Source organism: Octopus sinensis, linkage group LG21 (assembly GCF_006345805.1).
Source record: "Octopus sinensis linkage group LG21, ASM634580v1, whole genome shotgun sequence".
Taxonomy (NCBI): Eukaryota; Metazoa; Mollusca; class Cephalopoda; order Octopoda; family Octopodidae; genus Octopus; species Octopus sinensis.
In genome coordinates, this window is record NC_043017.1 from 26,461,738 (window position 1) to 26,478,674 (window position 16,937).

Genomic DNA, 16,937 nt, shown 5'->3' on the forward strand with positions numbered 1-16,937 from the left:
GGTGTCACATAAGGTGAAGATACTCTCGAAAAGTACTTCAGTTTCAAATTTGGGTTGCGTTTCACACGCTCAACTCATTACTCATTTACTTGTTTCAGTCATTTGACTGGAGACATCCTGGAGCACCGCCTTTAGTCGAGCAAATCGACCCCAGAGATTATTCTTTGTAAGCCTAGTATTTATTCTATCGGCCTTTTCTGCCGAAACGCTAAGTTACGGGGACATAAACACACCAGCATTAGTTGTCAAGTGATGTTGGGGGACAAACACAGACACAGACACATACACACACATATCCGCCTACCAAAATCCACTCACAAGGCTTAGGTCGCCCCGAAGAGACATGCGCAAGGTGCCATGCAGTGCGACTGAACCCGGAAACATGTGGTTGGTAAGCAAACTACTTACCACCCAGCCACTCCTACGCCTTATTATTTACAATAAACTTTTCATAAATTATTTTTTGAGGGACGTACTAACGCATTATCTGTATCTTAATGTTTAATCATATGTACTAACGTTTGCATATTACTTGAAATAGAAAAAATGGCTTGTGTCCATAAAACATAACATTGAAATATTTAAGTTATCATACACACTTAAACATCTTATTTTTTTTTCTTCGAAAACCCATAAATTTCACATTTAAGACACACGTACGGCGAAGGTAAAGAATGTGTGCCCTAACCACTTTCGTGGTTTTCGTTTTTTCAAATTGTTTTTTTCGATTTCTATATTTTCGGTATAGGAGAAACGATATCTATAAGTATATATATATATATGTGTGTGTGTGTGTGTGTGTGTGTGTGTGTGTGTGTGTGTTTGTGTGTGTGGGTGTGCGTGTTTGTGAGTGTGTGTGTGCATGTTTGTGTGTCTGTGTTTGTGCCCCCCCAACATCGCTTGACAGCTGATGCTGTTGTGTTTACGGCCCCGTAACTTAGCGGTTCGGCCAAAGAGTCCGATAGAATAAGTACTAGGCTTACAGAGAATAAGTCCTGGCGTCGATTTCATCGACTAAAGGCAGTGCTCTAGGATGGCCACAGTCAAATGACTGGAACAAGCGAAAGAGTATACATCAAGTCATGTTCTTGACCCCTAAGACAGAAGTTAAACTGCTTTTACTCCAAAATCTTTTAAATTTTTTATTGATATTTGGTAAGATCAGATTCATGGAAACCGGTGATATTTTCTTTATAGAATTTAAAAATAATTTCTAAAAATCATTTTTATTACATTCCTTCCTAAACTGAAATGTCTTAGACGTACTTCCGTGCTATTTCACCACTATCTATCATATATATATATATATAATATATATATTATATATATATATATATATTTTTATTATAATTAGGGACTTAGTAAAATAAATACTTTGCCACATATGAATTTCTAGAGATAGCAGCCCCAAAAAAGTTTTTTAGCCATTTCCATACTTAAAAGAAAATTCTTAAGTAGTAGTGGAAATGTAATAGTGTATAAAAACTTTTTTGGCTGCCTATTTCTAGAAAGATTCAGCCGTGGCCAAAGTAGAATTTCATTTTACTGAAGCACCCCCCTAATTAATCTTATAATGTAATATTTGAATTCGCCTTAAATGGGGCTTTTACATACTGAATACTTGATGAAAATTCATTAATAACTAATTAATTTTACCTCAATTGGTGATATATAGATATATATATATATATATATTTTAGCAATTAAGGACAACTACTTAATAGGAAAATTACAAGAAATGTCAGGTAGATAGCGTGAAAAACTCCATAAGAGAAAGAAAAAATTTCGAAAAATAATTATTTCTTATTGAACATATTAATTTATATTAGAGGGCATTATACATCCATGCCAGATGGCATTATACATACATGCCACACGCTAAGAGGGACATTTAGTCATTCTACCAAAAATTACTTAACCACCGAATGCAATTTTTCAAAGTAAGACATTTAAAAATATATAGACCTGTATCACAGTGATTTCATACTTACGTATTCATCAGCAGGCCTGGATGTATCATACATAAACGACCCTGCCTCGCTTAAGCCGATCAGCTAACTGATCAACATCAACGAAGCACATGGGTGAGTTTACATATATTACATTCTGTAAATGTCGGACTTTTGAATAGCATTTCGGGAAAGGAAAAGTTTTTTCGTAATAAAAATTTAGCAATTAAGGACAACTACTTAATAAGGAAAACTTAACAAGAAATTGTCAGGTAGATAGCGTGAAAACTCATAAGAGAAAAAAATTCGAAAATAATTATTTCTTATTGAACATATTAATTTATATATAGATAGGCAGTATACATCCATGCCAGATGGCATTATACATACATGCCACACGCTAAGAGGGACATTTAGTCATTTCTACCAAAAATATTACTAATCCCACCGAATGCAATTTTTCAAAGTAAGACATTTAAAAATATAGACCTGTATCACAGGTGATTTCATACTTACGTATTCATCAGCAGCCCTGGATGTATCATACATAACGACCCTGCCTCGCTTAAGCCGATCAGCTAACTGATCAACATCAACGAAGCACATGGGTGAGTTTACATATTTACATCCTGTAAATGTCGGACTTTTACGAATTGCATTTCGGGAAAGGAAAAGGTTTTTCGTAATAAAAATTTAGCAATTAAGGACAACTACTTAATAAGGAAAACTTAACAAGAAATTGTCAGGTAGATAGCGTGAAAACCTCATAAGAGAAAAAGTTCGAAAATTTATTTCTTATTGAACATATTAATTTATATATATAGGGCATTATACATCCATGCCAGATGGCATTATACATACATGCCACACGCTAAGAGGGACATTTAGTCATTTCTACCAAAAATATTACTAATCCCACCGAATGCAATTTTTCAAAGTAAGACATTTAAAAAATATTAGACCTGTATCACAGTGATTCATACTTACGTATTCATCAGCAGGCTCATGGATGTATCATACATAAACGACCCTGCCTCGCTTAAGCCGATCAGCTACTGATCAACATCAACGAAGCACATGGGTGAGTTTACATATATTAGTAGGTAGAAATGACTAAATGTCCCTCTCTTAGTGTGGCATGTATGTATAATGCCATCTGGCATGGATGTATAATGCCCTCTATATATAAATTTATATATATATATATATATATTGGATCGTTATCCCCTACACGCAATTTTTTTTTTATCTCCTGTTTCTATCCTTGTTTCTTTACGTGTATCTTTCTGTCGAAGAGCTAGGCTCGAAACGTAAAAGACTTTTTTATTTCTATTCCTGAGCGCCTAATAATACATGGTTTGTTACTCCACCTGCCTTCGTCTTTTGTTATTTTCGCAAACCTTCCCGTTATATATATGTACATATTTGATCTGTGGATATGTTGTATATGATATATATAGATATATATATTGGATATATAATATTTAGTATATATCTTTATATAAAATATATTATATATATATATATATATATATATATGTAATATATATTTATGCATAGTATATATATATATTATATATATATATATATATATATAATATATGTAGATATATAATATGTACATATGTAATATATATATATATATTATATATATGTATAATATTATATATATATTATATCGGTATATTTATATATATATATATATAATATATCCTCTGCTGAGGACAACTCTGGAGGCACGGAAACTATTTCCAGCAAAATGTCACTCTGTTGCTCATTTTTGCATATTTAATAAGACAACCCAAAAACTTATGTTTGGGAAGAGAATTTTAGAGGCAATTCCTTGTACTCAAATGAATTACCTGATTTCCTTTGTCATTTATAGTTCTCATTAGAAAGTGTCATGCCACATACTCGTTTCTTGGAACCATGTTATTCTGCCTTATAGCTATGAGGTACCTCTTGGAAACTATAATCACCCTTCCAGGTTAAATTCTTTAAACATTTATTTTCTTGCAGCCTTTCACTTTCAAGTGGAGGAATATCCACCTTGATGACGTACAAGTCGAGGCAGCACGCTTGGGAAAATTTTTTCCTCAGGTACTTTCCACTTTTATTTCTGGAATAAGAGTCTACCTCTCTACACACATATACACTTACAGGACCATTGATAGGAGAGTTGCAACATATGGTATTGTGTTTCATGTTTGAATTTGATACACAGATGCAAAGCTATATACACACACATACACACACACACACACACAGGTAAGTATATATGTTTATATATGCAGGTAAGTATATATGTTTATATATATTTCATATATACTCGTGTAGAGGCGTAATGGCCCAGTGGTCGGAGTAGCGGTTTCGATTCCCAGACCGGTCGTTGTGAGTGTTTATTGAGCGAAAACACCTAAAGCTCCACAAGGCTCAAACAGGGGATGGTGGCGAACCCAAATGTACTCTTTCACCACAACTGTCTCTTACTCTTACTTCCTGCTTCTGTATTACCTGTATTTCAAAGGACCAGCCTTGTCACACTCTGTGTCCGCTGAATCTCTCCGATACGTGTCTGTGGAGTGTTGAGCCATTTCCACGTTAATTTCACGAGCGGGCTCTTCCGAATAGCAAGGAAGCTTCGATTTGGTTATTCATCTATTCACCTGCGTGTCATCGGGAAACAATTATCATTGGTTTCGAAACGAAAGGTGTTCTTCAAACAGGATAATGCTCGGGCACATTTAACGGGGATGACATTCCAAATGCTGGAGCAGTTTGAACGGAAAACGATGCCACATCCAAAATATTTGCCCGACATTACCATATCAGATTATCATCTATTCTACGCTCATCAAAATATTTTGGTCAAAAAAATATGATTTCTCTAGTACTGCAGAACAACACTGGAGGAGTATTTTTCATCACGGAGAAGTTAATTTTGGAAGAGAGGCCTTGCAGGTCTATCAAATAGAACATTGTAGAAAATGAAGGACAGTATATTTAAGATTCAAAAGAAATTAATTTTAATTTTGAAAAATAAATGAAGCATAACAAATCTGCTCTTTTTATGGGATGGCCTCGTATATATATATAGTGAGAAAACGAAAGGCGAAGACAGGTGGTGTACAAAACAAACAGATGTATTAGTATAACGCTCAGGAATAGAAGATGCCTTTTACGTTTCGAGCCTACGCTCATCTACAGAAAGGAACTCAGAAAAAAAGAAAACAAGAGGAGAAACAAGGAGAGAAAAAATGTATCTAGTGGCAAACTATCTGTAGACACGCAAACATATGTACAGGCAAACATACACACAGACACGTATATATATATATATATATATATATATATATATATATATACATAGTGGCAAAAACGGTAAGATAACAAAAGAAAGAAAGCGACTTCAATATTATGTAAATAGAGGAAAGATATCTGTAAAATAATATCTGACAATTATCCAATAGCCAAGATAAAACTCTGAGTTTCAGATGCCGAGGTGCAAATCCACAACACCATCTATTCGGTTATCGGCAACCGAAACTGAGAGATTTATCTGGCATATTGAATAATTGTCACATTATTTTACAAACATACATATATATAATACTATATATATATATATATGTATATATATATATATATATATATATATATATATATATATAGGTATGGTTATATATAATATAGATGCATATATAATTTACATTCTAATATATATATATATATATATATATGATATATATATAGATATATATAATATATATATATATATATATATGCATGATGTAAAATAAGAATTGTTACAATTATTCAATACCAAGATAAATCTCTGAGTTTCGGTTGACGAATATATATATATATATATATATATATACATATATATGCAAAAAGGAGATTTATTTGTAGCGTAAAATCTATATTTGTTTTATAATCAGTAACATTCACTCAACATTCTTCTTTACATCTAAAAATATACTCGAAATATTGAAGTCACGAAGTTATTGAAAGTATGCGGAATATAACCTAAATTTTAAAAGTAAAGTGTTATGGGAATCTTATGAGGAATTTGATGGCAGGGCGTAGATGTAATATTATATGAAATGAAAATGAAAATGATGATTCATGGGGGAAAAACGACGCCCGCCGATCAATTTTTCCCGAGAACATTTATCTCTTGTATATTGTTCATGAGACAACAATACCTCTACGCTGTCCACAACTGCTCAAGTACATTATTATTCATTTTGTAGAAAGGCTCACGTGCTGGATTTATGATGACATAACTACTTATACCTTTTTTTCTGAATAAAATGTTTTAAATTTATGTTATTCGGTTTTTGAGTTGTTAAGAATAATACTTACGCTCCTAATTATTCAGCAAAACTTTTCGAGTCAATATATGTGAAATACATGTGATTCGTTGGAGTAATTAGTTTCCGAATTGGAGCAACGTTCGTTAAGGAAATATGCGTTCATGACATTTGCTGATCTAAATAATTGGGGTTCTACATTGTCAGTGAGCGAATATCACTTCGTAAATATGAGGTACCAAGCATGAATGCAAGAATTCATCATTTGATAAATCTCTTCATTTGTGAAATGTGAGAGAAAGATGTTCTGGTATTTGGTCTGTTTTGTTCACTCATGAAATATCCTGAAGGCTTTAAACTGCGTTATGGGACAACGCTGAACATCCCTACGTGACTGAAGGTGGGTTAACGGATTACATTCAATGAGAGCTGAGTTAACTTACGAGGGTGGGGCAATAGTTAACGGTCTTAAATCGACCGTGTTGTTTAACGATGTGTGTTTATGAACGAAAACACCTTAGATCCACATGGCTCCGGCAGAAGATAATGGCGAACTTCTTCTGACTTTCTCTCACTCTTTCCTCCTGCGTCTTGTAGCTCACCTGCGATGGACCGGTGTCCCGTCCAGGTGGGGGAACCTATACGCCAAGTAAACCAGGAAACTGGCCCTAATGATTTAACACTCGGTAGCTGAACAGTTCTGTACTGAACATCGCATTCACGTTCGGTTTGTACGTGTTGCGTTTTGTGTCAACATATTTTTCTGTTTTATGGTATTTTTAGATAACCCCAGTCAACTATTTGTATAATACAGTTTTACACCACACGTGAATACCCACCTCGTAACAAACTCAGTATCATTTCTATAAAAAAATTCATTATCCCTCTCTATCTTTCAGCTTAGAGTATTGCTCCAGCGATGGGCTCTTCCAGAGAAAATTGAGATATACCCGTTCCAGTGTAATAAGTGCAATGGATAAGGTTTGGGACATGAAGTAAGTGGTCTTTTAATCTATTTTTATATTCATAGTACAAGTGTCTTAAGTAACGATTTCACTTTCTCACTACAAATGCTCGGAGATAGAAAGACTTATTTTGACTGAGGAATAAGGGAGATGGTATTACATATTTCAGTCAGTTTGGAGATGGTATTACATATTTCAGTCAATTTTAATGGCATAGTTTTTCTAAAATGAGAATGATGTGAGGTATATATCTATATATATAAAACTCTAGTTGTGTGAGTGTCTGTCCCCTTCGATTTAGATTCCTAACTCCTCCCAGATTTTGCGGTGCAGTTTAACCAAATTCGGGTATCTTATAGTCGTGATTCATATCGAGCCCGTCTGACTATTAGCGCGCGTCAACAATGAGTCTACGATTTTAAAAATAATTTAACATCATTTTTTATTCCATTTTAATGCATAAAATGCATCGTGTGTCGATGGCGGCGGAGTTGGCGTCCACGCTCACAGCTGCACCTGTTTGCTTCTCTCCCTTCCCTCCCTCGTGAAGCTGTGGGGAAGGGAGTGTAAAGAAATCAACGTCGTAATGCGTTGTGAAGGAGACCAGCGTTCTTTTAGAACAACGACTTCATGGCTTGAAGACACCAAAACAAAAATGGCTAAGAAAGCCCGAATTGGCATCTAAAAATGCTTATATAGTTATTTCCCTTACAAACCCGAGCAACGCCGGGCGATACTGCTAGTATATATATAAAAAGAAAAACTAATTCAGGACGAAATTAAGAGCGGAAATATATTTTCATATATTTTCCCATCGTTAAAAACAAAAAAAGACCTTGCACCTATAATATAACGATTGAAAAAGTGCGGGACTATTTTCAGTTTATTTTAAAGTTCCCACTCTATTAAAAAAACAAAAAAAAAAACAAAAAGAAAACTCATATTACTTTGAAGAAATTATAAATGAATATTAAAAAAATATCAAACTATAAAATGTATTTGTATATTAAACAGGAATTATAATGCATAATATAACATTATTCACTTCTGTTTTAAAGGTCCACTTCCGTTTCTATTCCATATGTAAGCCTAACAACTTATCTTCGTTTTCGAAATAAATGTAATAAAATGAAATAAAAAAAAGAAACAAAACGTGAGAGAATAGGCGCAGGAGTGGCATAGGCGCAGGAGTGGCTGTGTGGTAAGTAGCTTGCTAAACAACCACATGGTTCCGGGTTCAGTCCCACTGCGTGGCATCTTGGGCAAGTGCCTTCTTGCTATAGCCCCGGGCCGACCAATGCCTTGTGAGTGGATTTGGTAGACGGAACTGAAAAGAAGCCTGTCGTATATATGTATCTATATATATATATTATGTGTGGTGTGTGTTTGTGTGTCTGTGTTTGTTGCCCCTAGCATTGCTTGACAACGATGCTGGTGTGTGTTTACGTCCCCGTCACTTAGCGGTTGGGCAAAAGAGACCGATAGAATAAGTACTGGGCTTACAAAAGAATAAGTCCCGGGGTCGATTTGCTCGACTAAAAAGGCGGTGCTCCAGCATGGCCGCAGTCAAATGACTGAAACAAGTAAAAGAGTAAAAGAGTAAAAGAGTAAAAGAGAGTAAATTATTTTTAAGAGTATTACATAATGCAAAACAACATTCCCAACCTTTAGAATTAAGTTTTCAAATTGTGTTAGCTTGCGTGGGTGCCACCTTGAAATTATTTAGTCTATCATATCATCCCTCAACACAATTCTTCGCATATGTTAGTTAGTTAGTTAGTTAGTTAGTTAATTTGGCTCAAAAGCAAATAGCAAGGCCATGTAGGGGGACATGGAGTTAAGTACAGGGTGGTGTTCATGTAAAGAGTTCAGGCCACTTGAGGTCCAGGGAGGCTTTGAACAAAGCGGTCGTCGGCATCTTCACCATCTCGTCTGGCAGCTTGTTCCACGGATCCGCAACTCGGACGGAGAAAGCTCCTCTCCTTCGATTGAGATGAAATCGTCGCAGGTAGAGCTTTTCGGAATGACCCCGCAGCCGACGCTCCGGAGCAGGAGTGAAGAACAGCTCTTTCGAGAGGTTACACTTCCCGCTTATGATGTTGTGGGCGAGAATGAGATCACCACGGCGGCGGCGTTTTTCAAGAGAATAATGGTCGAGCGTCCTCAGCCTTTCTTCGTAGGACAAATTTTTGAGACCATGAACCATATGGTCAAATGTATGTCACATTATCAAGAGCGTCAAGAAAAGACAATTAAAAAAAAATATATTAAGCCAGATAAATAAAAAAGTGTCAGTTTTGCTGACAATTGTGTCTACATAGATATTCTACAGTGATGTGAGACATTCATTAATCTCTTTTTATTGAAATGTACTTACGTTTCTTTTTTAATTGCCAGGTAAGGGACACCTGGAACACTTATGGCGTCTATAAGTGAATATAATGAAACAACAATATAGCTAAACTCAATTCTTAATATTGGTAAATGTAATTCATGAATTCCCACCAGCGCATCTATTTCCAAATTCACTCAAGAGAAGAATGTGGAACATTTTCCAATTTATACATATATAGATATATATATATATATATATTATATCTATATATATATATATTATATATATATGTATATATATAAACAAAGGCTAAAGAAATTTTATTCAATGCCAATATGCTGATAACAAACTTTTAAATCGTCTACTTCCACATATTATTTACTAAATAATATTTGTAAATAATTTGTGGAAATTGACGATTTAAAAGTCTATTGAAATAATTTTCTTTAGCCCTTGTTTATAAGTTATAAGCTTCATCCTATATTAGTAGTATAAATATATATATATATGTATATATATATATTTATAAACAAACCCGAAAGGCTTTGCGAGTTACAGAGAGATAACTAGTAAGGAAGACTAATAGTATAATAACCGTACAATAACTGTATACAATCATAATCATATTTAATTTCCGATTTTAATTTCCAATAACTGTATACAATCATAATCATATTTAATTTCCGATTTTAAAGCAATTTTTAAATATAAAGAAATAAACAAATGACCGAAAAATGATGAGCTAACCCCAGGCTGAATCGAACCCACAAATCTTAGCTGGCATGACTACATGCGAATCTGATTGGTCAAACGCTCACCCATCAATATCAACCAAATTTAGTTAATATATGTTTAAACTGTCTGAATACTACTAAATAATATTTTTTCTAAACAAATCCAAAAGGCTTGGTGCGTTACGGAGAGAAAACTCTATGGAAGGTTCATAGTAAAATAACTGTAAAATAACTGTGTATAATATATATAATAATTATATTTAATCTCCGATTTTAAAGCAACAATTTTTAAATATAAACAATTGGCCGAAAAATGATATATACAGGTTCGATGCCGGTTCCCCATGGGAGAAATTCTCTCTGTCAACCGCGTATAAAGTCTTTTAGGTTTCCGCCAAATTCTTGCCTTTATAAAAAAAAATGTCACGAATTATCAATAATGTTTTTTCTAGTTTTCGACGTAAATTCGCATCGAAATACGTCCAAGTGTTTATTAACTCGGGAGAGCGCATGCGCAAGGGACTGAGCGATGTCGCTTGCTTATTACAGTGCTTCATATTTAGTGTCGTCAAAAGCAAAGCGGAATTACTGTTTCTTGATACCAACATTTTTGAAGGAAATGTGATTGATTGCCCTCAACATACAATTGCTTGTATCCATGTCATAAATCGATGGGGTGGCTATGCGTAAGCTTATTTGAGAATTATTTTCATATGAGAGTTGTGGAGGCACATGGGCAGGTGGTTAGAGCAGCGGACGTGCGGTCGAGGGACCGTGGGTTCGAATCTCAGACCGGGCGATGTGTGTGTTTACGAGCGAAAACACCTAAGCTCCACATGACTCCGGCAGAAGGTAATGGTGAACTTCTGCTGACACTTTCGCCACAACATTCTCTTTCCTCTTGTAGCTCACCTGCGATGGACCGGCGTCCCGTCCAGGTGGGGAACCTATACGCCAATGAAACCAGGAAACCGGCTCTAATGAGCCAGGCGTGGCCCGAGAAGGAACAAACAAAACATATGACAGTTATTTTTTATAAGAGAGTTAATATATATTTCCATGATTTCTCTTCAGGTATATTCATCTGCTATTAATGTTCCCTATCTACTTCTTTAAATACAAAGAAACTGATACAATTCAACCTGCTTTCTCCTGTTTCTACAAGGTTTTTAACGAGCCTTTCGCCATTCCCTCAAATATAAGGTCAGACATTTTGATATCTTTTCAACGAAATAATGTATTTTGTGTTTGTATTGTTTGTAGTTTAACCATTTATGCGTAGCTCTTTAAAATAGGCGTAATAGTGGCTGTGTGGTAAGTAGCTTATTTATGAATCACATAGTGCCGGGTTCAGTCACTGCGTGGCACTTTAGGCAAATGTCTTCTACTATAGCCTCGGGCCGACCAAAGCCTTGTGAATGGATTTGACAGACGGAAACTGAAAGATGCCTGCCCGTCGTATATATATATATATATATATATATATATATTTATGTATATTGGTGTGTGTGTATATGTTTCTGAATGTGCATACACACACAGACTTGCTAGCAAGCATGCATTCATGCATACATACACATGTGTGTTTGTGAGCACACACCGACCCACACACATGCGCCCAAACAAACAAAAAGAATGAGGCACGGATGTTAGATTACTGAAAAGGTTGCAAGACTCAACGAAAATTTTTGGAAAAATAAATAAGTGGAAGTTTTAAATAATAAGGTGCTAAAAGAAAGTGACTCTCACCAGGCACAATAAAATATGCTTCATGACACGAACTCACATGCAGAATCTTGCCAGCCAAATCTAAAAATGAAGTATATTTCACGCTGTTGGAATTTTAATACATAAAACTCTAAGGCGTATTCAAATCAATTTTTAAACATACTATGTCTCATTGTGTTCTGTCTGATGTTTCGGCGTTGATCTTCTTGGTGTGTAGTGTATTTTACGTATGAGGCCCTAAGGCCAAAATATCCTTAATTGGTTCTGAAGTCATGTCAGCCACTGGCCTGATGAAATGTAAAGGTCGGTTAGTTTTGTGCAACAGGAACATCAAATAAATATTCATAATTATATATATTATATATATATATATATTATGTATATTGGTGTGTGTGTATATGTTTCTGAATGTGCATACACACACAGACTTGCTAGCAGCATGCATTCATGCATACATACACATGTGTGTTTGTGAGCACACACCGACCCACACACATGCGCCCAAACAAACAAAAAGAATGAGGCACGGATGTTAGATTACTGAAAAGGTTGCAAGACTCAACGAAAATTTTTGGAAAAATAAATAAGTGGAAGTTTTAAATAATAAGGTGCTAAAAGAAAGTGACTCTCACCAGGCACAATAAAATATGCTTCATGACACGAACTCACATGCAGAATCTTGCCAGCCAAATCTAAAAATGAAGTATATTTCACGCTGTTGGAATTTTAATACATAAAACTCTAAGGCGTATTCAAATCAATTTTTAAACATACTATGTCTCATTTTGTTCTGTCTGATGTTTCGGCGTTGATCTTCTTGGTGTGTAGTGTATTTTACGTATGAGGCCTAAGGCCAAAATATCCTAATTGGTTCTGAAGTCATGTCAGCCACTGGCCTGATGAAATGTAAAGGTCGGTTAGTTTTGTGCAAACAGGAACATCAAATAAATATTCATAATTATATATTATTATATACGAATGGCTCTCTGGATAGAATATGGGATTCACAGGCATGAGGTGGTGATTTCGATTGCCGAACTGGACTGTCTGTTGTATTCTTGAGCAAGATATTTTATTTCACGTTGCTCCAGTTCACTCAGCTTTTAGAAATGAGTTGCGACGTTACTGGTGCATGGGTTTGTCTTTCATAACAGCAGGTCTTCCATAAACAACCTTGCCCTAACTTGTGCCTGCTACGAGAGTCTTGTAGGTGTGATCACATGGTTAGTCATAATGGAAGGTGGAGCTTTACGCTTACCCTCCTCGTGAGGATGAGAGGAGAGAAAAGGAGAAAGACAAAGGTATTTACAATGATAACGAAGTATTCGTAGGTAGTAAGCGCATGTGTCTGTATGTTTTGGAGGTAGGGAAGTTGATGCCAGTGGAATGGAAAGGCTGGGAGAGAATCTAGCAAAAACTGTCTGACGAACGGGAACGTGAAACTCAGAGTAACAAATTTTGTTGAATTTTCTGCTGCATTTAAATAAAGCATATTACTCTACCACTGGTATTTGAGTACTCTTTTTTCCACCTTGTTTCACATTTATGTGTTTACTCCGGTTCCAAATCCAAATTAAGAAATTTTGAGCTGACGAAAGAAATGCTGATTTTATTTGGCTAATCTTGAAACGTTGACGTACTCAAACGATCTATGTACTTGTGATATTTTTCTGTATTTACCCCCAAACCTTCGTGAGCTGTCTGGAGTAAACATTATCTGAGAGAAATTTTCTTTAAGTAGTAGAAATGCTAAGAAAAAAATTTTTTGGCTGCTATTTCTACTAAGTTCAGTATGTGGCAAAGTAATTTATTTTACTAAGCCCTAATATATAATGTAATATTTTGAATTCGCCTTAAATGGTCCTTTACATACTGAACACTTGGTGAAATTGATTAATTAATTAATTTTACCCTCAATTGTTGATATTATATATATATATATATATATATATATATATATATATATATATATATATATATATATATATATATATATAATATATATACATACATTCCATTTATAACTTATTATCAACTTTAATGTTTTCTTATAGAGAAAGAGAAGGAGTGCAGATTTACAGTGAGTAATTGTTTTTTGATATGTTCATGCCATGTTTTATCCGTATGCACAGTCATATATGTGTGATTGTGTGTGTGTCTGTGTGTGTGTGTGTAAGTGTGTATATGCGCCTGTGTGTATGTGTCAATAAATTTCATGTAATCTTTTAAAGACTTCTGGTAAATGTATCCTAATTGATATTTGTTCAAGATGGCGACTTTTCATGGTGTGATGTAACATTGATAAATATACAGGAGTGACTGTGTGGCAAGTAGCTTGCTAACCAACCACATGGTTCCGGGTTCAGTCCCACTGCGTGGCATCTTGGGCAAGTGTCTTCCACTATAGCCCCGGGCCTACTAATGCCTTGTGAGTGGATTTGATAGACGGAAACTGAAAGAAGCCTGTCGTATATATGTATATATATATATATATATATATATATATATGTGTGTGTGTGTGTGTGTTTGTTCCCTTAGCATTGGTTGACAACCGATGCTGGTGTGTTTACGTCCCCGTTACTTAGCAGTTCGGCAAAAGTAACCGATAGAATAAGTACTGGGCTTACAAAGAATAAATCCCGGGGTCGATTTGCTCGACTAAAGGCGGCGCTCCAGCATGGCCGCCGTCAAATGACTGAAACAAGTAAAAGAAAAAGAAAAGAATACATCCCCCTGTAAGATCCGATTTGAAATAATTTTTTTTTCTGGAAGGCATAGCTAAATGTGATATACTGAACCTATCTGATTTGGTGTATCGCGGGATTTGAGAAAGTGAAGGAAACGTAAAAACCTGTTGAAAAATTGCTGCGTTCTTCCGGACGTAACTTTGCAACGAAAAGTCGTACTCCATGGTTTACCATCCAAACTTTCAGATCTCCGCATCAATCTTCCCTTGCCCAAGCTATGTTTCCATTATTTAATACTAGCAGTATCGCCCGGCGTTGCTCAGGTTTGTAAGGGAAATAACTATAAAGCATTTTTAGAGAGTTATAGCCAAAAAATAGCAAAAAAATGGAAAAAAATTATGGTAATTTTTTTTTTTTAGTTAAAAGAGGTGGAGTTGCGTCCCCTAGACAGTTTGCGGTTTGTGTTTCTGATTCTCGACCCCATGTCGAATTTATCTATTTTTTTCAGAACTGGGGTAACTTTTCAAAATTTTCGCTGCGTTAGTTTGGAATTATGACATTGGGCTATGTGTGTGTCAAGTTTCATCAGAATCGGTTGAAAGCCGTGGTCAGGGTGAGGGTACAAGCAAACAGACACACAGAAACACGCACAGACAAACTGCCGTTTATATAGAGAGAGATTTTCATAGACACACTAATCTCCCTGTTACTTCGAAAGGGGTGAAAAACATTATTACCCTATAAGACATCTATTATATATAGAACGTAGGTTTAGTTGCATACGGGAGTTGGACGAAAATCTCTTTTAATCTGCGCAGAAAGTGCCATGAAACGATGCCATGGAGGTAATTCCTCGTGATTTATAATTGATATTTAAGCATATAAAATATGTATACCTTGACAGTCCCCATCTAAGTTTCTGGATATTTTACAATTCCTCATTCCTTGGGGTACTGAATTGAACTTCATTTTGAACAAATTTTGTGACCTAGGGTTTTTCCAGATTTTGTACGTTTTCTGTGTTTACACCAAAGAAAATACACATCGTGCATATATATTTATTTCTGAAATAGATCCGATGATTTCGTTGTAACAGCAGATATTTTAAGACGATACAAATATTTACATCAAAATTCCTTTTCTAAGACTCGTATAGCCTTTACGCGTGGAGGCGCAATAGCCCAGTGGTTAGGGCAGCGGACTCGCGGTCATAGGATCGCGGTTTCGATTCCCAGACCGGGCGTTGTGAGTGTTTATTGAGCGAAAACACCTAAAACAAAATCTCCACGAGGCTCCGGCAGGTGATGGTTGTGATCCCTGCTGTACTCTTTCACCACAACTTTCTCTCACTCTTACTTCCTGTTTCTGTTGTACCTGTATTTCAAAGAGCCGGCCTTGTCACTCTCTGTGTCACGACACTGGGAAAATAATAAGATTATATCATCACACCAGAACCTATCGAAAGAGCTGTTCTTCACTCCTGCTCCAGATCGCCGGCTGCGGGGTCATTCCGAAAAGCTCTATCTGCGACGATTTCATCTCAATCGAAGGAGAGGGGATTTCTCCGTCCGGGTTGCGGATACGTGGAATAAGCTGCCGGACGAGATGGTGAGGATGCCGACGACCGCTCGGTTCAAAGTCTCCCTTGACCACAAGTGGCCTGAACTCTTTACATGAACACCACCCTGTACATAACTCCATGTCCCCCTACATGGCCTTGCTTTTTGCTTTTTGAGCCAAAAATTAACTAACTAACTAACTAAGAACAAACAACTGGGAAGAAGGGTGTGTGTGGGTGTGCCGAGCAATTGTTGTCGTGTGTGAGTAGAAGATGGACTCAGATTCAATGTGGCTGGATTACAAAAACACCTTTGACTCTGTCCCCCACTCATGATGCTAGATGACCTTCGACTTGCTAAAGTTACAGTGAGCATAGCCAAAGCCATAAATAACCTGAATTCATCGTGGGCCACCATCTTGATTTAAATACAAGGAATGTTTGTAATATCAGTGATGGAATACAGTATCGCAGAGGTATAGGTCCTTTATATATTCTGGAAACCCTTTCATATGTAATGAGAAAGATCCTTGTTGTATCTAGGATATAGGGTTGGCATTTGGTCACGGTGCATGTTGCTATATAGTTGTGAAAAGAGGGAAATTGTGAACAAGACTAGCAGATACCCATCAATGACGTATCTGTTTCCCTTATTCTGATGAGGA

At 35.8% G+C, this 16,937-nt stretch overlaps 1 protein-coding gene across 1 annotated transcript in view; it reads left to right on the forward strand.

Moving 5' to 3' along the window:
• LOC115222984 overlaps window positions 1-16,937 on the forward strand; it is a 33,138-nt gene that overhangs the window by 4,136 nt on the left and 12,065 nt on the right. Inside the window, exons 2-5 of the mRNA XM_036511889.1 lie at window positions 3,969-4,049; window positions 7,165-7,260; window positions 11,374-11,502; window positions 14,081-14,107. Of these exons, the coding sequence (XP_036367782.1) occupies window positions 3,969-4,049; window positions 7,165-7,260; window positions 11,374-11,502; window positions 14,081-14,107 (333 nt within the window). The remainder of the gene's footprint in view (window positions 1-3,968; window positions 4,050-7,164; window positions 7,261-11,373; window positions 11,503-14,080; window positions 14,108-16,937) is intronic.